The sequence below is a fragment of the Trichosurus vulpecula genome, chromosome 8 (genome assembly GCF_011100635.1).
Source record: "Trichosurus vulpecula isolate mTriVul1 chromosome 8, mTriVul1.pri, whole genome shotgun sequence".
Lineage (NCBI taxonomy): Eukaryota > Metazoa > Chordata > Mammalia > Diprotodontia > Phalangeridae > Trichosurus > Trichosurus vulpecula.
In genome coordinates, this window is record NC_050580.1 from 73,675,826 (window position 1) to 73,699,435 (window position 23,610).

The following is a 23,610-nucleotide window of genomic DNA, read 5'->3' on the forward strand; positions in this document are numbered from 1 at the left end:
TATTTGAAATCCACAAGGACACAGTCTCTGATCTCTTCACCTAAAATGAAGGAACCAATAAAGGCAAAGAACCAAGACTCATGAATATAGGCCTTAAGGTATTGGGACCAAGACCTCTCTACTTATAATATTGTCTTTCATTGGATATTATCATCAAAAGAGTCAAAACAAGAACAGAAGTCCACCAGGGGAGCCAAGGCCAACTGCCTTTTGAGGGCATCTTGGGTTCTGGATCTGTAGCTGTAGTCAATCAAAGAGGCTTCTGTCCATAATATGGTTAGTAGACTGGAACCAGTTAAAGAATGTCTGTACACATTGCCAATGTCTCTCCAAGGCCTCCATTAAGAGATGATAGGTGGCACCACAGTGCACATAGAACTAGGCTTGAAGTCAATTGGGCCTCAGACAATGACCAGATGTGTGACCTTAGGCAGGTCACTTAACCTCTGTCTACTTCAGTTTCCTCATCAGTAAGATCGGGATAATAGCACCTACTTCCCAGTGTTGTTGCAAGGATAAAATGAGATAATATTTTGAAAATACTTGGCAAACCTTAAAATGCTATACAAGTGTTATCTATTATTCCATGACATGTGATCATGTCACTCTCAGAAGCAGGGTCCCTGACCCCTTGCATGTGGGGATTATCATCAGAGGGGCTCTGAACATGCGCCAGTCCTGTTACATATTGTCTCCCCAATTTGAGCTCCTTGGGGTCAAGGAAGGTGGATAGATAAGATATTCTCACTGTAGCTCCAACCCTGTGGGCAAAGCTCACATGGAGTGTACAACTCCAAGCCAGAAAACTCCACCCAAGATACTTAACAGGACCAGAATATTGCTTTACTTAATGTTTTTCATTGATTGCTACAAGTGGGAGCTAAAATCCAGGGGAATTGAGATCCTGAAAGTAGCATGCCACACAGAAAAAGGAAAGAACTGGTGGGAATTCAAGGCCCCAAGGGACTTCCTAGAGCAAAATTTGGATCCCTGGCCCACCCAGTCCCTGGGTCCGCCAGGAAGACATGGACTCATGCCCATATTCCAACGGACTTTTTAAAAATTGCCTGCAGCCTACTGGAGAGAAGAAACTACAGATTCTTGGGTTTTCTATGAAAATGGGGGATGGAAGAAAGAGAAGAGATTATGGGCAGGAGAGCATGCCATTGAATTCACCATCACCTGCCCAGCATTAGTCACTGTGGTTTGATGAGTGAGAGGGGGAACCTCTCAAACAAGCCCTGCTCAGGGTTTGAAGGATCTCTAACACTCTACCATCTTGGCACCTACTCTAATGCTACTCTGGCCTAAGTCATCACCACCACCCATACGTATTCTCCTATAATGAACCAGAACTCTGAAATCCCTCTCTCTGAATACTGCTTCCTATCCTTCATCTTTCACTTTTCCTCACTCTTCTAAACCTATTCTTCTTCCCCACCCCAGGTTAGAGACACTCTACCCCTTCCTGCTCTCCCAGTCCATCATCCCTCCTCTGGCTTCACTTACCTCTCCTATCCGTACCCACACACACACACTCTCATGTGGGTCTTTCCTCATCTATAGACTTTTATACTTCACCTACAAACATACTCAAGTCTCGTTCAATCCATAAAAGAAAGATTCCTTCATGTCTACCAGCCCTTCAAAGTGATTGTAACAGATCATAAACTCTAGAACTGGAAGGAACCTTAGAGGCCATCTGGAACAGCTTCCTCATTCTTCTATGAGGAAACTGAGGCCCATAAAAGGTGAAGTGACTTGCCCAAGGTCACACAGATACCAAGTTGTAGGCTAGGACTTCAACAAAGTCCTATGACTCCAACCCCAGCATTCTTTTATACTACAGTGTCTCCTGTAACTCTTCTCACTTCAAAATTCCTATAATAAACCATCTCCACATGTTCATCTCTACATTTCACTGCCCATTTACTTCTCACCATCTTGTAGTCTATAGTCTACCACTGGACACGCTCAAAACTACGCCCTCAAAAGTCAACAGTGATCGTTAGTTGGCGAGTTTAAAGGCCTTCTCACATTCTTGATCTGTCTATAGTTTTTGACATTTTTTAACCCCACCCCCCTCTTCCTGGATTCTTTATCCTCCTTCAGTCTTCATGATACTGTTCTTCTCTGTTTTTCCTCTTCCTCATCTATTTCTTCTTTGTCTTCATTGATGAATCATCATTCATGTTCAACCCCCTAAATATGGAAGACCTCTAAGTCTCTGTCCTATGACTTCTTTTTCCTCCTCCTCCTCCTCCTTCTTCTTCTTCTTCTTCTTCTTCTTCTTCTTCTTTTTCTTCTCTTCTTCTTCTTCTTCTTCTTCTTCTTCTTCTTCTTTCTTCTTCTTCTTCTTCTTCTTCCTTTCTTCTTCTTGTCTGCTTCTTCTTCTTCGTTCTGTCCGCTTCTTCTTCCTCTCTTCTTCCTTTCTTCATCTTCTCTCTCTCTTGAACTCTGTCTGTCTCTGTCTCTCTCTCTCCCTCTTTCCTCCCTGCATAAGTGTTTAATGAGTTCATACCATTCTTAGTAGATGATTTCCAGACCTTACATAGAGCTGTAATTCTTTCTCCTGAGCCATGATGACCAACTTCCTTCTAGACATCAACACTTGATGATGATATCCCAAACTCACCATGTTGAAAATTGAACTCATTTGTCATCCCCTAAACTGAGTTATCCCTCTTCCGAAGTTCCATATTAGAGAGGGAAAAGTTCATGATCAAACAAATGGGAGGTTCACAGGAGATAAAATGGATAATTCTGACTACATAAAGTTTATCAGTTTTTGCACAAACAAAACCAATGCAGCAAAAATTCAAAGAGAAGCAGGAAACTTGGAAAAACCTTTGCAACAAGTTTCTCTGATAGAGGCCTCATTTCTAAAGAAATCAGTTATATTTACAAGAATAAGAGCCATTCTCAATTGATAGGTAGTCAAAGGATGTAAATAAACAGTTTTCAGATAAAGAAATCCAAGCCATCAATAACCATATTAAAAAAGGTATAAATCGCTAAATAGAGAAATGCAAAGTAAGGCTACTGTGAGGTACCATTTGACATCCATCAGATTGGATAAGATGATAAAAGGGAAAAGGAAAAATGATGGAGAGGCTATAGGAAAACAGGAACACTAATGCACTGTTAGTGAAGCTATGAACCATTTCAACCATTCCAGAGAGCAATTTGGAACTATGCCCAAAAATCCATTAAACTTTGACCCAGCAAATTTGACCCAGTAATAACTCTACTGGGGTACACTCTAAGGAGATCAAAGAAGGAGGAAAGGACCCATATGTACAAAAATTGTTGTTCTTGTTGTTCTTTATTTCAATAGTGTCTTACTCTTTGTGACCACCCCCACACATACACTTAGGGTTTTCTTGGCAAGCATACTGAATTAGTTTGCCATTTCTTTCTCCAGCTCATTTCACTGAGACAAATAGGGTTAAGTGACTCACCCAGGGTCACACAACTAGTAAGTGTCTGAGGCCAGATTTGAATTCAGGAAGATGAGTCTTCTTGACTTCAGGCCCAGCACTGCACCATCTAGCTGCCTAAAAATATTTATAGCAGTTTTTTTTGATGGCAGAAAATTGGAAATTGGATGGGAAGGGGGGAAATACTCACCAATTAAGGAATGGCCAAGCCAGTTGTGGTATATGAATATGATTACATAGAAATATGAAAAAGATGAGTTCAGAAAAACCTGGGAGTAATTATGTGAACTGATACAAAGTGAAGTGAGCAGCACAGGAGGATAATTTGTATAGTAATAGCAATATTATAAAAAATAATTAACTTAGACTCTGATCAGAATTATGTCATTACCAACCACAATTCCAAAGGACTCATGATGAAACATACTATGCACCACCATAGAGAACTGATGGTCTCAGAGTGAAGCATATTTTCTTCTCTTTATTTTTTTCTATTCTATTCTCTTCCTGTATATTGGTCATGGCTGATGTAGAGATTTGTTTTACGTAACTACACATATTTGTAAGGTTTTTTTCTTGCTTTCTCAATGGGTGAGAGAAGTAGAGAGGGAGAAGGAGACAACTCAGAACTGAAAATAAAAGTAAGTTATTGGGGGCAAAAAGTTTAATAAAAAAGAAGGAAAAAAGTTCCTAATTTCTGTTGTGAGCATCATCTTTCCAGTTTTACAAGTTCATAACCTCAGTCATCCTAAACTTTTTACTTTCCTTCACTCTCCATATCTGATCAATTGCCAAGTTATTGATTTTATTTTCCATATACCTTTCACTCCTCTCCACTCTGACAACCAATTCATGTCCTCTCCAGCTTGAACAATTTCAGTAATCTCTTAATTAGACTCCCTCATTCCAGTCATTCCACTCCTCTCTCTGATATCTCCCACATAGCTAACAAAATAATCTTCTAAAGCACAGGTCTGACCACTTCAATTCCTTGCTGAAGAATCTTCACAGGATTCTTATTACCTTTAGGACAAAATACAGATTCCTCAGCATATCATTTAAAGTTCCGCAGAATCTGGCTCCTGTTTTATCTATCCAGACTTATTTCACATTGGTCTTCTTCACACACTCAATAATTTAGCCAAACAACTGACTCACTATTCCCACTCCACTTCCCACCTCCATGATTTTGCCCTGGTTGCCCTACATGCCTAGAATATGCACCCTCCTTACCTCTATTTCTTTGTATCTATGGCTTCCTTCCAGGCTCAGCTCAGAGGCTGCCATCCTCTCCATCACAAAGCTGTCAAAACATCAACATCATTTATGAAAATATACATCTTGCCTACAGTTTTTTTTCCTGGGTACTCCTTTGTCCCCATCACTCTGCCTTGTGTTATATTTGTGTCCCTACTCTATACCCAATAAAATATAAGTTCCTTGAGGGTTGAGACTGTGACTTTTTTTTGTCTTTGTATTCCCCAGTGCCTAACACAATGCCCCACAAATAGTAAGCGATTAATAAATGTTTGTTAAATTCAATTAATTGCATAAGTGCTGTGGTTTTTTGCAATACAGAATTTTCAGACCTTTTAGCTGCTACTCACTGCCTACTAAACAAAGTTCAAACAGTTTAGCATTCAGGAACTTCTGCTACCTCATTCCATCCAACCTTTATCTCACACTACTAATAACTCATGTTTGTCTAGTGCTTGGAAGTTTAAAAGGCTTTTCCCTACACTATCTCAGTGATGCAAACATAATACCTATTTTACAGATGGGGAAACTGAGCTTTTAAAAATGTATTAATTCAACCCTGCAAAATTATCAAAGCCAAGATTTGAAACCAAGTCTTCTAAAGCCCATAGCCTGTGGTCTTTGCCCCATATCACATCTCTACATGACTCCCTCATGCACCCTTTAGAATTGCCAAACTATTCACTATTCCCATTAGGAATCATGGGAGTTGTGAAGATAACTTATACCTACAGCGTTGATGTTGCTTGCACAGCCCCTCAATGGCTGCTAAGATTGTCCACATTGAACTGCCCAGGAAAGAAAATAAAGGAAAAGAAGGGCTTTACTCTGTCGCTCCATGCCTGATTTGTCTTCCAAGGCCTGCTATTTCCCATGTGGTTATCAGCATACATGATGTTCAACTTGGCTGAGCAGCAGCCCCCAGGCCTGGCTGCTGAGTGACTAACAGTCACCAATGAGCTGTAATGTAAACTCTAGCTCTGTGTGTACAAGTAATTTTCCAAACACACTGCAGTCACATTTGACTTAGCCAGGTTTAGTGGCTTTAGAAGAAAAAGGAGGCAAGATGACTATCACTTTTAAAAAATAGCATGCGGTATATACTCTAAAATATACACACTATTATGTGGTCTCGCTTGAGGGCAGAAGCCTCTTTTCATTGAAAGTGAGTGATTTTTCCTGGTTACGGGTAATCATAACATTTGGCTTTTCAGCTGCAAATACCAACAATCAAAACACATGTTTGGGATAAAATATGGAAGCAGGCTTTCTCCCTTGTGATCTGTTAGCATTGCTCCAACTGTGCATTCCTCATATAAGAAATAACTCCAGCTTTAAACTCTGAAAAGTCCATAAAACCAGGACCATATTTAAAACTCTGACTCATAGGCTGTATGAACTCATGAAAAGTGACATATGGGATTGAGCCAATTATCCATGAAATTCAGGCCACATGAACGCATTGTCCTGAGGATCCAGCCCATGGGATCATGGATTCAGAGCTGGGAGGAACCTTATAGATCACCAGTTTTAATCCCCTCATTTTACAGATGCAGAAACTGAGTCACCCAATTGTTAGTGCTTACCCTCCCTAAGGTCATGAAAATTACTTATCTGTATACATGCTGTATCTTCCCTTGAGAGCAAAGCTCCTTTATTCTTCCTATACTTCACTCTTCTCCATATACTCTATGATTCAGCAACATTAGCCCTCAGCCTGTGTTCCTCAGGTATGATGCTCTATCTAGAGACTCTCTGGCCTTTGCACTGGCTGTCCCCTAGGTCTGGAATGCCATACCACTTCACCTCTGCTTCCTGACTTTCCTGACTTACTGTAAGTCTCAGCTTAACTCACCTGAGCGCCTCCCCGCAAAAATCACCTACCATTTCCAATGTAGATATCTTGAATGTGCCTCATTGTTTGCATGTCATCTCCCCCCTTGAGGGCAGGGCAGACTGTATTTCTGACTTTCTTTGTAGTACAATGCCTAGTATCTAATAAGTGCTTAATAAATGCTGGTTGGCTGACTGGAAGTCTGCCACAGTGCCCTGCATGAAATAGGTGGACTCCTCAGGACTTCTCCACCCTGACTCCCTTCCCTCCCAGCCCCTTGTCAGTTTCCTTTTGTGTGTTGTCTTTTTCTATTAGACTGTAAGCACCTTCAGGGCAGGTATTGTTTCTTATTTGTATTCTCCATACTTGGTACAGTGCCTTTCACCTAGTGGGCACTTAATAAATATTTATTGGCAATTGATTGACTGCTTTTGAGAAGCTGGTTGAGTTGAACTGAGGAAATCAATCCCTGGAAAGGTTAAACAACTTGTGCAAGGTCACACAGCTAATAAACGATAGAGTGGAAATTGAGTCAAATCTTCTAACTTCAGATACAATACTTTCCCTGCTGAACCATACTAGGTAATTAAGACAAAAGTGGGTTCACCTTGAGTCATCTTAGTAATTATTTTAATTCTCTACTTTTCCTTGCTGGTAGAGAGACATCCAAAATCTTGTGGAACTAAATGCCTCTTCCTATGTTGTGCTTATATAAATATCTCTGTATATTGGACATATGTATTAGTAATTACCATTAAGTTAATACAAATGCTTGTTGCACAATGATATGTAAGCATCCTACTAATTAGAAACATCTGCTTAGCTTTATTAAAAAATGATATTTCCCTGTGGGCAGTGGTATCTATACAGTACAAAATAAAGTGGAGATTTGACCAATTATCTGCTGATTTTTCGATCAATGTAGACAGCCCAAGTGAATTAATGGCTGTTTCTGTAGCATGATTGAAATCTCAGTTTTACCAGAAGATAGTTTAAAAACATAATCTCTCTAGGTATCAGCGATAACTATAGAGGGGAAGCTAGATGGTGCAGGGGATAAAGTGCTGGGCTTGGAGTCAGGAAGACTCATCTTCCTGAGTTAGAATATGGCCTCAGACACTAGCTATGTGACCCTGGGCAAGTCACTGAACCCTGTTTGCCTCAGTTTCTTCTTCTGTAAAACGAGCTGGAGAAGGAAATAACAAACCCTTGCAGATACACAGGAAAGTAAAAATCCTCTTCTTAAAGCAGAAATTCCAAGGAAAAGCCACTTCTTTAACAAGAATATGGCTTGGTACACACAGAAATAATGCATTGTATCCACCTTTCATCTGAAGATTACTTTGAATGGTTGTACTAAGTCCATTATATATTTCTGACTCTGTGCCAGTGAGAAATGAAGGAAGCAAAAGCACAAAGGCAGGAGAGACAGGAGTATGACCAAAGTTTGAGATGCCTGACCACTAGACCACACTCACTCCTTCTGGCAAGATGAAATGAAGTAAGTTGAAAGATGGTAACAGACATGTTTGTAATCCTTCCTCTTGAACCACTGATTGTGGGAATCAACATGTAGCCCCTAGTTATACTGTTTTTTTAACAAATGAGCTTCCCAATGGAAAGAAAACAGAATGTAGTTCTTAAGAAATGATAAATTAATCCAAGTGCCCACTGAGGAATGCTCTGGATAAAACATCTCAAAACTTCTTTCCTTAGGCTTCTCACATACCATAATTCACACACACACACACACACACACACACACACACACACACACACACACGCATGCACACACACCTGAATACAATTCAGAAGAATGTTGAAAAATAAAAATCTGCTTTGTTCTATCCCACATTCATGATCTTTCTTCCAATGCTTTCTGCCTAGAGGTGGTTTTCAGTCCAGGGAGGATGATTAATTTTGAGGATCTATAGTTGATCTGAATAGAAGGTGCTGAATGGCCACAAAGGAAATAAGAAATTGAAAAATATTAGTATAGTGGAGGTATACTATGAGACCCTCTACTACATAACATGGTTCTGTCTTAGATGCTATCCAAGACTCAGTACTGGGAGCAGAGCCAGAACTAAGGCAGGGCCTAGTTTACCAAAATGTATTAGAATTCACTTCTGCCTTGGTGGTTCTGCCTCCCTTGTGTCTAATAACCCCTAAAACTGAGTCTTAGTGTAGCCCCAGCAGTTTTCCCCACTCTCTCACTGAGGATAGCTAGTTGGCATAGTGGATAAAATGCTGGCCCTAGAGTCAGGAAGACCTAAGTTCAAATCTGGCCTCAGAGACTTATTAGCTATATGACCATGAGCAAGTCACTTAACTTCTGTTTGCCTCAATTTCCTCCTCTGTAAAATGGGGATGATAACAGTACTTATTTCACAGGGTTGTTAGGAGGATCAAAAGAAATAATCATTGAAAAGTACCTAGCATAGTACCTGTCATCTAGTAAGTACTGCATAAATGTTGGCTGTTATTATGATAAGCTACTACCCTCAGTTGTAACCAGTCCTTCTCCCAGGCCAGTGGACCACTGTCATGACTGGGGTATGTTTTTGCTACAGATGTGACCCAGGGAGATGACCACTGTTGGGTGCCCATTGGGGGTGGCCCATTTTCATAACTGGGGTATGTTTTTGCTATAGATGTGACTCAGGGAGATGACCACTTCTGGGTGCCCATTGGGGGTGGGCTCCTGGGGGCCTTACAGTCACCCTGGGTGAGGTCCTTACCAGCTCTGTCCCAACCCACTCCCTCTGCTAATGGGTCCCTCCTTAGGAGCAGCCTTATATTATTTCCTGTTGGTCACCTTCTTCTACTTCTCCCATGTGACTCTAGGGGCCAGAATCATAGCTACAGCTGTGATGAGAAGGACCTGCGTGATGGCCTCCCAGCATCTAGGACCCTATTGCATTGCACACGCCCTGAAGGAAATGCTAGAATCTGAACTGACCTCTGTAAAATATACCATGCACAGAACAAGGCAGAAAAGTCATGCTAAGACCTTCAGACCCAATAGCAGCTGTTCCTTGTTTTCAGGTTCTTCCTGCTGACTAAATTATCTCCTTTCATGTCATTTGTCATAATCTCTGATTCGTCAGGCAAATTAATCATCCTTCAGTAAGACGAAATTTTTTAGAAAGATGTCATCAGGGTATGACAAACGAGCAATGATAATTCAATTTGGCTAGGTCTATATGAACAAATTGAAGGGGGAAAACTAAGCAGTCATCTAAATAATCCATAAAAAAGCTTTTACCTCAATGATGTGCCGTTTGACTAAAGGCAAGTCACTTAAACCCTCTGAGCCTCAGCTTGCTCATCTATAAAGTGGGGATGATAATACCTGCGATACCTTAGGTATAGAACTGCTGTGAGGATCAGATGAGATCAGGTATGTAAAACATTTTGTAAACTCTAAAGTGCAATATAAATATCTGCTACCATCATCATCATCATCATCGTCATCATCATCATGACTAGGACATTTCAGGCCCAAAGCACACTATTGTCTTATTTGTTTAATTCTCTTAGCTAGCATAGACCTGGATTAAAGATCTTCTGACCACTAATGAACTCTCCCTTACTATTGTGGTTGTTCAGTCCTTTTGCAGTTGTGTTCAACTCTTCATGCCCCCATTCGGGGTATTCTTGGCCGAGATCCTGGGAGGAATTGGGGTGGAGTGGGGAGTGAATTATGAAATGATTTTAAGGTCTATGAACACAAACATGGAATAATAATCGAAGCTGAATTTTTCATCTCTTGCACCAGACTTCTGAAGCCCCTCCTCACGTCATGCAAGAGAGAAACAGAGACAGAGAGTTAATATAGGCTTCCAGTTAAATCTAGGGCTATTGAGGATCCAGTCCCCTTTGTCCTTGTCTGTATTGGAGTGGAGCCATTCATTTATAGCAAACACTTACTCAGAAAGCAACAAAAATCACCTTGCCTTTATCTGGAGATAAAACTCACTATAAAGGTACAGACAGCAAATAAATACATTGGAATTAAATAAATGAATGAATGAAAGAATGAGTGAGTGAATAAATAGATGAAACACACACACACACACACACACACACAAGATTTAAAGAGAGCAGAAATTCCTGAGGGTAAGCAATATCATTCACCTTATATCGGTGAGTCAGGGGAGAGAGAGGAAGTGGAAAGAGAATAAATTCACCAAGCCCCAGTACAACAGCAAATTCTATTCAGGTACACTTCTTAAGCAGAAGAATAAGCCAGATAAGCCTCCTGTTAGTCATGATTATAGTCCATTTGAGGTAACAGCACCTTCTCTGCAGATCCTCTGACCTGGCATCTGTACCTAAAGATCCCAAAGTGCCTTGCCTTCCTCATCCTACTTCTACCTCCCACAATCCTTCAGTGTCTCCTTCTAGAGAGCAAAAGGAATGCTTCTCATTATGTGCTTTGCTGATAAGGGGCTACATATCCAGATTCTGAAAGCACCAGCCATCTAACTAAATGATTCAATATAATTAGTAAGCAAACATGTCTTTCGTAGACTAAAGAAATAATAAATTTATTGCATATTTTCTTGTGTGTTTTTAAAATGTATGTAAATAATATCGTGAGAAATAAAATACAAATTCATTTAAATTTATTATTCAATGCATAGCACCATTTTATCATCGTGTATTTTCTCAATCAGCAGATACTAATGGTATCAGTAGAGGTCAAAATGGTTTGACATTAAATTTAAGAGGGTTATTTACTCTTGAAAAGGGGGCCTGCCCTAGAGATTCTTAAAAAGTAGATAGTTTTGAATCAGAAATGCATACTGTCAGGGAAATAATCATAACTGAAGCATATTTTTTGTTAGTATGTAACTCTCTAGCCAGTGTTTGGGGACCTTAGAAGTGAAATCTCAAATACAGATACTAGTGTTGACGTTGGAAATTCAGAGTTGGGCTATCTGTAAAATGGGAATGACAACCCCCTTAATATCTACCTCACAGGGTTGTTTTGAGATTTCTATGCCTTAGGATGCAAGTATCATGGATTCAGAATTGGCAGGGACTGATAGGTCACCTAGTCCAACTCATTCATTTTATAGATGAGGAAATTAAGACTTTTGAGAGAGGAAGTGCTATGCTCAAAGTCACAGAAGTTGATGTTTAGTTATTTTCAGTCATGACCAACTCTTGGTGACCTCATTCGGGGTTTTCTTGGCAGAGATACTGAAGTGGTTTGCCATTTCTTTTGCCAGATCATTTTACAGATGAGGAAACTGAGGCAAACAGGATTAAGTTACTCACCCAGGGTCACACAGCTACTAAGTGTCTGAGGCCAGATTTGATGAATCCTCCAGACTCCAGGGCCTGTACTAATTATCCACTCTGCCACCTAGTTGCCCCTGGTAAATGGCAGTGCCAAGATTTGAAGCTAAGTCCTCTGACTCCAAACCCACCACTCATTCTACCACACCACACTTCATGAGATAGTCTTTACCACCCTTAAAATGCTATAAAATTTTAATGGTTATCATTATCATCATCACTGGCACAGTGGTTAGAGTGTTGGACCTGGAGTCAGGAATACCTGCATTCAAATCCAGCCTCATACACTTTTACCAGCTGTGTGACCCTGGGCAAGTCAACTAAGTTCTGTTTGCCTCAGTTTTCTTATCTATAAAATTGGGATAATAATAGCACCTACCTCTCATTGTGAGGATCACCTGAGATAATAATTGTAAAAGCACTTAGCACAGTGCATGGTACACAGTAAGTGCTGTATAAATACTTGCCATCATCATCATTGTTTAGGCCAGAACTGTGATTAATTGGTAAAGGAAATGGAGGAAACATCCTCCACTAATACAGATGGCATCTGCTCTATAGCTTATAGTCTGAAAGTTGCCTAGAGCAGCACTAAGGTTACCTGAGTTGCCTAGGGTCACACAGTCATTATGTTCCAGAAGCAGGGCTTAAGCCCAGGGCAGGCTCCCATCCACAACTACATGCTGTCTCTTTATTATTATAATGGAGGATGAGCCCCTCCACAACTCAAATGATATAGCCATAGATGACTCAGAATATAATTACAAAGTGCTGCTAACAGTCCAAAGAAACCAAGGTACGAATTTCCAAGCATAATCCTATCTCCTATCTCAACTCCAAAAGGAAAAACCACGTAAGAGAGAAAAGCCCTTTGCCCTTCCCCACAGAGAACAAAGTCATTGGATAAATGTAGTTAGAGGAATTTTTCTCTTGGCCTATGCTAAAACTAAGCTACCTGACAGTTTCCGATGTGTATAGATTGTTTTTTAAATTCATTTTCTGAGAATAAGTAAACATGTGGCCTCCTTCATAAGTGTACGTCTCTTGCTCACAAACCAGAGATCTTAATTAAAATGCTGCTAAAGGAAGCAAATCAATTAACAGATATCTTACAAGATGGTTTATTCTATCTTACACAGGGAAAATTACTTATAAGTATCACATTACCGCTCTAGGTGATGCGTTAACAAAGGCTGCTGCCGAACTACATCGTTATCAAGTCAGATAAAAGACACCCTGGGAATCCCGGAGAATTATTATCATACAACACTTTGCCTTGAAATACAGCTCATCTTTCATCTTGCATGGGGAGAACATAGACTCAGACAGGTAGGAACGTCCCATGAAGGACAGCTCCATCGGTGTTGATGTCTCCAGATTTCTTGGGCTGTTACAGCAAGTGTTGTTTCTGCAATAGATTTGTAGATTGTTCTGAAAACACTGGGGTTAATGTAATGGGAAGAGAAGAGAAATCCTGACATGAGACATTTTGTGACGAGAAGACCATGTTCAAACAGTCAATAACCTTCGATTTGGACTGGTTGTTCAAGCTCTTCCCACCCCAACATTCCATACCTGAAATAAGCCCATGCATGTTGGTATGGGTCCTTCTGCAATTTTTGAAAGAAGATTGAAAAGATTCTTATGATATCCTTATGTTGTCATTGCCAAGTCACAGGGTGGTGGAAATAATATTGGATTTGGAGTCAGTCTGGGTCTGAGTCCTGGCCCTATTACTGGACTAGGTTGCCTCTAAGGTTTATTCCATCTCTATCTAAAACTCTATGATCTTACAGTATCACCACATGCAAATCATTTCTCCTCTCTTGGACCCACTTTCATCATCTGTACAATGGACTAATTGGACTAATTGATTTATTATATCCTCTTCAACTCTAATTCTGAGCTACTACATTCCCCTTCCATTCATTTGCCCAGTCCTTTTTGGGTAAAAGTTCTAAGGTCCTGGCTATTTTTCTCTATTTCTCTTTTTTTTTCCCTTAAAATTATGGTCTAACTTCTAGGTTCAATACCAACTACTTTCCCTTCTGTCTTGGGCTCCATGTTTTCCAGGGTTAGGAACTCTGAATGTGCCTGAAACACAGATGTAATATCCAGGTATTTAGGAGGCTGAAACAGAGCTGGAATTAGGAGTGTTTGAAGTGAGGACAAGTTCCACCAAGTATGCCTTGGATAAGTTGTATGAAGGAAGGCTTCAGATGAGTGGGAGAAAGATGAGAGATGGACATCCTAGAACCAAGGCTACTACTAGCAGAGGCATGATGAAGTGAGGGTAGGGACTAGACAGGTAAGAAGCTTTTCTGAAGGGTGGAAGTCCACCCTTCCCTTCCTCACTTCTGATAGTTAAGATAATTAATCTTACTAGCTTAGATGCTAAACTTTGTTGTTTCAATAATGCTGAAGGACTGCAGGGTACTGCAGTACCCTCTAAATATATTTCCCTGAGGCAAAGCCCCCATGTATCTCACCCTGGTTATATCTCTGGGTTTTTGTAATAAGTGCAATGGCATTGGAAGTGGCCAGTGATGGCTGTACAGTAAAAGAGTAGTAACTCTGGATTCAATGAACCTGGATTTAAATCCCATCCCTAATACTACCTGTGAGAACTTAGGTAAGTCCATTAACTTCTCTGGGCCTCAGTTTCCTCAACTGTAAACTGAGGAGGTTAGACTATATGGCCTCAGAAGCCCCTTGTAGTTCTAAGTCAATAATCCTGTGGTCCTATGGGATATATATACAGTGTCCAGAAGGCTACAGCAATGAGAAGGGTGGTTGATGAGGCAGACGAGGATGCCATTAGTTAGACCACAGTGCTGTTGAGGCCAAGTTTGCAGCTTTGATACCTGAGTGAGTTGGTTGATTTTTTTATGTTCTATAGCAATAGACTATAGTCCCACGATCCCTTTCGCAAGTGTAAGCTGTTGGTTATAAACGGAACTGGGAAATATTATGTGCACAGGTCAGTGCAAATCCATCCCCATTAACAGCAGAACAACTCAACCTCTCACCCTACTAACAGAGGGCCATCATTCTCATCTAGGAAGGAAAGTACTTCCTCTTTATTACTATTATTTTTTTGTAAGGAGCAAATGCACTTAGGAATCTCTTCCTCTACTCATTTGTCTCTGTCAGTAAACATGTTGTCTTCAGTCCCTGGTGAATTAACAGCCTTGAATGTTAAACTTCTGTGCCAATTCACAGGCACCCATGGGAACAGTAGTAACATGTCTTGTCCAAGCCAATCACACACTATCAGAAAACAGCTGCCGGTTAGAGTTCAATCACTTGAGCATCTCTGGAAAAGAAGAAAAACATTTAAGGAACATTTGCTTCATAATTCTTTGGCTAGGGGGATGGGGAGAGGGCGTGGGGGAGTAGAAGGGCCACATCCATACGTGCATAAGCTAAAATTCTGCGGCTGAAAACCCAAGGGAAGAGTTTGTTCCATGGCGTGCCTGGAAGCAGCTGAGAGTTAAAGAGATCCAGACACAGTCTCTTGGAGCATTTGGTGATAGATCTGAAGGCAGTAGGTTCTGTTCAGGCCAAACTCCCATCGATTTTCACGGGTACTTCAGACAATCCAAAGTTGCAGGCCTGGGGCTCCATGTCACAACAGCAGCAAGCATACTGAATAAGCCTCATTGTACATTATTACTAAGAGATTTCCAATATGACAGTAAGGAACGGCATGGAATGGTCATCAGCGAGCAAGATAATGGCCAGCAAATGTTCCTTGGCATGCCTGCCACCTTCTTGTGAGGTGAATGTTTACTTTATCAAAAGCTTATTAAGCTCCTGCTGACTCCTGTGACTGACACAGGAGATAAAGGAAGGTGAAGGACAACTCAGTCCTTGCCTTCAAGGAGCTCACAATCTTATTTGTACATAAAAGCAGTGTCGGCCATCCTCAAGTAAAATGAATTTTTGAGCTGGAGGGCAGGGACTGTCTTTCACCTCCTTTTGTATATCCAGGACTTAATATAGTGTCTGGCACATAGTAGGCCCTTAACAAATGTCCATTGATGGACTAGAAAATTAAGACATTGAACTGGAAACATTGTGATGTCTCCATCTGCTAGCGCCCTCCCTCCCCATCTTGTATCTAGCTACTCAGGGGTTATTCTGTTTATTTTTTTTCTGTATATACTCATGTATGCATTTGTCTTCTCCCCTGGTAGAATGCATGTGCCCTGAGAGTAGGGATTATTTCATTCTTTGTACATGTATCCTCAGTGCCTAACACAGTGCCTGGCATATAGTAGGCACTTGGTAAATGCTTGTTGATTGATTGAATTGGAGCTGTGTAAATAAATAACCCAATAATTTAGACTTAAAAAAGCTATATATTGATCATCCCCTTAGGGTTCCTTTAATCATCACGGACATCACGGAAGTTTTCAGAGGGTACCACTGCATGCTCTAAAGTGAAAAGGGGCCCTTTTTTCCTAAATAATAAGTGTAATATCCTCCTTAGGGCTCCCCTTTCAGGTGTGATCAGTATTACAAACAAATATACGGAAGCTTGGTGGGCCTACTTTAGGGTGTTGTGATAGAAGGGCCCCTTTTCCTTCTGCATATGTCAATGCCCTCTGATTATTGTCAATGAAGATGAGCTTGACAGACTTCGGGAGATAGCAGAGGATAGAAGGTCCTGGTATGTTATGGTCCATGGAGTCATTAAGAGTTGGACACCATTGAATGGCTGAACAACAACAACAAATCTGATCATTTCCTGTTGACTATGATGACAAGAGGGCTTCCATGAGGATGCTACACAAGGCTTTTTCAAAGACTAGTTAATCCAATAACTTTTTCAACTTGCCATATTATTTTGCCTCTCTATAAATGGACTATTTACTCAGTTGGTGAAAAGAGGAGAAAGAAATCAAACAAGCAATTACATATATATATTTATGTATGTATTTATGCATGTGTATGTATAACATGCACATATATATTATGTGTATATATGTATATATACATACACATACACACACACATAAAAACACAAAGGCTACTTGACTAGTGGTAGTCACTGAATTGATTGGTTGCTTGAGATGCTGAGTTACTATAACCAGCTCCAAATGAAGTCTACCTGGTAAAAGTTAAATTCAGCAGCTGTATTATTGCATAAGGTCTACTTTTGCCCAGACTAACCATAAATTTTAGATTTATTTGGGATTTTGGGACGTGTTATCCAGAAAATTGTCTCTAATTATTAGTGTGGACCTAGTTGCAATGTTATAAGTACCTCCTGCTTTTGTTGTTGTTGTTGAGTCATTTCAGTCTTATCTGACTCTTTGTGACCTCTTTTGGGGTTTTCTTGGCAGAGATACTAGAGTGGTTCACCATTTCTTTTTTCAGCTCATTTTACAGATGAGGAACTGAAGAAAATAGAGTTAAGTGACTTGTCCAGGGTCACACAGATAGTAAGTGTCTAAGGCTAGATTTGAACTCATGAAGAGTATTCTTCCTGACCCTAGGCTGAGCACTCTATCTACTTCATTACCTAGCTGCCAAAGTATCTCCTGTGGGGAGGAACAAAAGCTTCCTAAAATAATCCAGAAAGCTTTTGACTCTTTATTCTAGCCACATCTTGGACCAAAAAAAGTTTCCAGCAAAATGGTCAGAACTGTTAGGAATTCACATGGAGCCCTGAAGGTAATTCATAAAGGCATGATATGGCTAAAATCATCATTTATCCCTGAGGTGACTCTTGCTTCCTAGAAATAAATCATTGCTTTATCTTAACTGATGTCCTTAAGACTCACCTGTCAGAAGAATTCAAGTTGGATCTGCAAAGGATAAGAAATAAGATTTGGAATTTGAACATTCATTGAGTAATGCATTAAGTATAGGAAATGCATTAAGAGTTTGGCCAACCAACAAAATCCCATTGCTTGCTCCTGGCTTTTTTCTGATGAACTTTCTTTCTTATTGATCTTTCACTCAACTTGACTCCATCTAGTGTCAGTTACTGGAACCTGGAATTATGCTTCCTTTCCCCTCAAGATCATTTTCATTTTCTGTTATCAAGCATTAGTAGTTATGAAAGGGAACTTTGTGGCTTAAGCATTCATCCATTCATTTACTCAAACATTCAACAAATATTTATTGTATTAAGGGAATTAATTTCCTATGTGCAAAGTAATTGGTGCTGTGAAAAGGCTCAAAAAACTACCACTGTTGTTTTGTTTTTTTTTCAAAAGAATGTTTTAACCTGATCATTTTAGAATCTTTAACTGTTCCTTCTTGGGTATCGTCTAATTCATGGCTCAGAGGTTTCCACAAAAACTCTCCTAAGATTAACATAGTTCGTTGTTCAAATTTAAAATAACATCCCTATTTTTGTTTAATCCAGTGATTTCAAAACATTTTATTAATAATAATGATGACATTCATAATATCTTAACATAATAGCTTATTTTATATGGTACATTAAATTTTGTGAAGCATTTTACATACATTATCTTGTTTGATATTCACCAGTTCTATGAGGTGGGTGTTATTAGTATCATCCCCATTTCATGGAATTATTAAGATTCAAAAAAGTTAAAGGATTTGCCTGTGGTCACATAGCTAGTAAAGGTCTGAGAGAAGAGTCAAAATCAGGTCTGCCAGACTCTTAAGTGCCAAATGTTTGCCGCTACTCTATCCACTTTTCAGTTGAGAAAAAAATTGCAATGCATTTTAAAATTCTTTTTTTTCCAAGAAGATCCTTGGCCCAGGAATATCACTAATGACATGCTTTTCTCTTGATTCCAAATCAGGGTTTTTTTAATCTGGGAGTCCATGAAGCTTTCTTTTTTAAGCGTATTTTGATAACCATATACATAAATTTATATTTATAAATTATAATTACATAATTACAAATATAATTCATTTTTATATTATATATATAATATATATATTATAAAATTATAAAAATATAAATTATATATATATAATAGTTTCTTTTTAAATCCTACATTTTTTCTGTTTTGCATATAAAAACATCATTCTGAGAAGAGGCCCCTAGGCTTCACCAGACTGCCAAAGGGATCCCTGACACACACACAAATTTAAGAACTCTTTTTAAAAAAAACTGAACAACTAAAAACTAAAACTCTTCTAAAACATGTGCTTAGTCAAAGAACCATGTGTTCCTTGAAACACTTTCCCTAATCCCCGTGTCTGTTTTTCTCTCTTAGTGATGATTTCTTTCTAATAGAAGCATTGTTTCCTTCTTCTCTTTCTTTTTTCTCTTCTCTTCCCCACCTCCTCCAACCACCACTCCCACTCACTTTCTTTTTTTTTTCCTCTTGCATTCAGCATATCCTGGTAACCTGATAAATTAAAACAATGCAGGAAATCTAGTGGACTTGGCTTCTTCACTTCTTAAATAGTCTAAATGTGACTCTTTGGGTTAGATAATGAACTGACTTCTATCAGCTGCCTAGAAAGACCAGAAGAGATAGCAGAGGAAGCCAAGACAGGGCCTTGATACTAGAAAAGACAGGAAGGAATCCAAGTTGATACTCAGACATTTTAGCTGCAAAAGAAATCTCTCTCTGGAGCCTGCTGTTCTGGCTTTCCAGCTGCCAAGCTTCTCCTGAAAGGAGAGAGCCATCAATTAGGACAAAGGCTAAGGGACAGGACAAATTCTTTTCTTGTTAGGTCAACTATGACTTGAAATAAGTGGATGTCAGGCTAGGACTCAAAAATTTCTTTGTTAATCAGAGACTGAGTGGTAATCATTTTTGTTGCAATGGCATTTGAACTGTCCTTTTAAAAACATTCATTATGGAAAGATAAACATTTCTGATGGCAAGCCATCAGGAGATGAAAAAGATGGAGCAGAAGAACCAGACAATGAGCAAGGACTGGTATGTCATAGGGAATTGAGCACAGGACATGGAGCCAGAGGTCCTGGGTTTGAATCTCACTTTGAGCAGGTGACAAAGAGGATAGAGCTGTAGACTTAGAGTCAAAAAGACTTAAATTTAAATCTAGCTTCAGACACTTACTGGTTTTGTGACCCTGAGAAAGTTACTCCTTCCATTTTTCATCAGCCACACTGGTTTCAACTCCATGGGACATCAGGCTTCCCCCAAGATAAGCTGGCCATTTGAAGGCTCGTCACCATGAAGTTTTTGATACTGGGGAACTTCTCAACTCCCTCAGCTGCCTCTCCCCTCGGACTGGAGGGTTGAAGGGAAGAGCAATAATCTCCCAAAGCCTTCCTTTACAAAGAACTCAGAAATTTTCAAAAGACTATCCATTTCTCATCAGCACTTCTGCTTGGCTTCAACCGGACAGAGCATCATGACCCCTCACTGGGTGGCCTCCTCAACATATTGTAAGCTCCTTGTGGGTAGAGATTGTCTTTTTTTCTTATTTGTATCCTCAGCACTTAGCACAGTACTGTAGCACATTGTAGGCATTTAATAAATGTTTATTGAATTGAACTGAACTTGACCTGTCTGCCTGAATTTCCTCATCTGTAAAATGGGCATAATAAAAGGAGCTGTCCCCTGGGGTTGATGAGAGGATAAAATGAGAAAATATTTCCCAACTGCTTTGCAAAACCTTAAAGCATTATAAATATTAGTTATTGTTAATCACTATTAATACTAGTACTTCTATTAATAATAATAACAATTTAATTCCTCTGGATTTCAATATTCTTAACTATAAAATTATCTCTAAGGTCCTTTCTTTACTTTGAACTCACATAATTTTTTGAACTGGTTTTAGGATATGCTTTCTCCAGTACACTTTCTTTGCCACAATGAAGTCAGTTTTCTGTATTTGTCTAGAACTTTCTTAGACTCCTTGAATGTCAGAGTTAGAAATGATCTGAGACACCATGTAATTCAACCTATATCTGAAAGGGAATCACCTTGCCAACATTTTTCCAAAGCACCCATCTACCCTCTGTTTGAAGGACTTCGTTAATACAAAACCCAATGCATTCCAAAGCAACCTATCCCCACTTTGGACAGTTTGAATGATTTGGAAATTTTTTCTTTACATAACACCAAAAATGTCTCTTTATTTGTGCTCCCATTTCTGCCCTCTGATGTTAAACAGAACAAGCCTAACCTTTATTTTTTGACTGTTGCTCTGTCTCCACCCTCTTCCCTTTCACACAGAAAATTTTCTGAAAATCAGTTCATCTGGGTTCTTGCTCAAGGTCTGCCAGTAATTTACAGAATCAGAACTGAAGACCTAGAAGATAACCTGGAGGCCATCTAGTCTAACAAGAATCTACCAAACAATATTCTTTTTTAAAAAGGAAAAGGAAAAATGGAGAATTTGGGGGATGATCACTGTAAGGCAGCACTGACCTCCAATAAGTTCAGGGGCAAATGGACTTTTGTGTAGATGGATTTATCTACTGTACATCCTGAAACAACCCTGCCTACTGGTTTCCTTTGAATCTTGACTAGTATCCCATCTTCTACAAGGAGCCTTTCCCAACCCCTCTTAATTCTAGTGCCTTAACTCTTTCAATTATTTCCTGTGTATCCTATATATTTTGTTTGTATACATTCCTTTTCTCTGTTGTCTTCCCCATTAGATTTCGAGCTTTCCTTGAAGTCAGAGACTGTCTTTTGCCACTTTTCGTATCCCCAGGGCTTAGCACAGTGCCTGACATATTGTTGTTGTTAGTCATTTTTTAGTCATGCCCGACGCTTTGTGACTGCCATTTAGGGTTTTCTTGGCAAAGATAAGGGAGCGACTTACCATTTCCTTCTCCTGCTCATTTTACAGATAGGGAGACTGAGGCAGACAGAGTTAAGTGACTTGCCCAGGGTCATATAGCTAGTAAGTGTCTGAGGCTGATTTGAACTCATGAAGATGAGTATTCCTTATTCCACGCCTAGTGCTCTATCCACTGTGGCACCTAGCTGCTTCACCTGGCACATAGTAGGTGCCTAATAAATGTTTATTGATTGAAAATGATGAATGCAACAATTTGACCTCCACTTTCTCTTGTCATATTTTGGTTTTGGAGCAGCTACTCTGTTTCTATAAAATATCTTGTTTGAGATATTTTCTCATTTTTTTAGTTTTTTGGCAAAAAATCAAACAGAACAGTTAGCACTGTTAGTTGGGTGATGGGGTGGGGTGGTTAGAGGGATGGGGAAGGTCCAGATCTATGATTTCATCAGAGTACCTTATAGTCTTTGCGACTGAACTGTCTTCCTATAATTATGATAAACATTTACGTATTTCCCTTCAGGGTTATCAAACCACTTCCCTTACATCTACTGGTCTGATCTTCACGATACCATCAGGCAGATAGTGTAGCCATCATTATCTTCCATTTTCAATATAAAGAAACTGAGACTCAAACCAATGCAATAAGCATTTAAAGGCTTAAGGCTCAGAAAGGCTTGATGGTTCACACATGGTCATACAGCTAGGGAGGATGAGTCAGGGATTTTATTTTGCTTTTTATTTGCATTTCCCAGCACTTAGGACACTATAGTCGCTCATGCAAAGTGTTTAATGAATATTTTTTTCATTTGTTCATTCATTCATCTCCTCTATGACATTAAAGGATCTTGATTTTCTAGCTCCTAGAGCAGGGATATTTATTGTGTCCATTCTTTAAAAATGTAAATAGTCCCAAGAATTCTGGAAAGCAATTATAATTCTGGAATAATATCTGCAGAGACTTTTCCTTATTCAAATGAACCTAAAATGTCAGGAGAGAAATTTGTTACATGTCATCATGAAAAGTGCTCAGTATAAGAAAGGTATATCTTTGTCTTGGGATTCTGGTTTTTAATAATAACATTTTTTTTTAAAAAAATAGAAGTACTATTTGTCTTTAAGATGTTCATTAGACTCCTTAGAGCAGAAAAAAATACCAGAACAATCTGGCTGTCTTTATGTATTGAGGTCTCAGTCTTTAGTGAGAGGGAGGGAAAGGTCAAGTCTGGGAATTTTAGTCAACACTAAATTTGAATATCTGGTCATCTTATCTACTACCTCATTTTATTTTCTTATTCACTTTATCAGAGAGTGAGACTGGGAACCATGGTTTAAATCTACAAGAATAAGAACTCTTAGAAATCACTAAGGAGCCATATGACATTGGGAAAGTCATTTTCACTCAGTTTCCATTTGTTCCTCTGTAAAATGACACGGCGGGATGAGATGATGCCTCTCTCCTCTAACATTCCATGAGTCTGTTTAGTAAAATGTTACCTCGCTGTCCTCTAAAGCTCAGAGCCTACTAATTTGACTAGCTCAAACCAAGATAACATTTTAAATTGTTATCAGATACTTTTATGGCTTGTCAACAAGAAATTTTAATCAGCATTTCAGTGACAAATGTCATATGCAAATACGTATCATTGCAACATCATCTCCTGTTACTATCGATTAATATTTAAATAGTGCCCAATGAAGTAAATGCTTAATAAATGTTTGTTGAACGAAATAAAATAAAGATAATTTCAATACTAATAAACTTTAGAATGAGATAACTATTAGCCAATAGGCACTTACTCATTTCTAATTCTCCCAATGGAGAGAATCATAGGGTGGTGATATAATGAAAAAAGCAGATATTTGCACAGTGCCTTAAGATTTGCAGAACAGTGTACATACATGATCTCATTTGGTAGGAGCTTAGCTTTAGAACTAGAATGAACCTGAGAGGACACCTAACCCAACTTTTTCATTTTACAGAAGAGCAAAATGAATCACAGAGACTGATGGTCCCATAGAAGATGAGTCCCATTGATCAGA

General features: G+C 39.3%; 1 protein-coding gene across 4 annotated transcripts in view; it reads right to left on the bottom strand.

The window, feature by feature from the left end:
• Positions 1-14,891: 14,891 nt before the first annotated feature.
• TMEM273 (transmembrane protein 273) overlaps positions 14,892-23,610 on the bottom strand; it is a 187,737-nt gene continuing 179,018 nt past the window's right edge. For all 4 annotated transcript variants that reach the window (XM_036735407.1, XM_036735408.1, XM_036735410.1 and 1 more), the window contains 2 exons: positions 17,634-17,657; positions 14,892-15,157 (listed from right to left, as the gene is read on the bottom strand). In XM_036735407.1, coding sequence (XP_036591302.1) covers positions 15,133-15,157; positions 17,634-17,657 — 49 coding nt within the window. In that variant the 3' untranslated portion in view covers positions 14,892-15,132. The remainder of the gene's footprint in view (positions 15,158-17,633; positions 17,658-23,610) is intronic.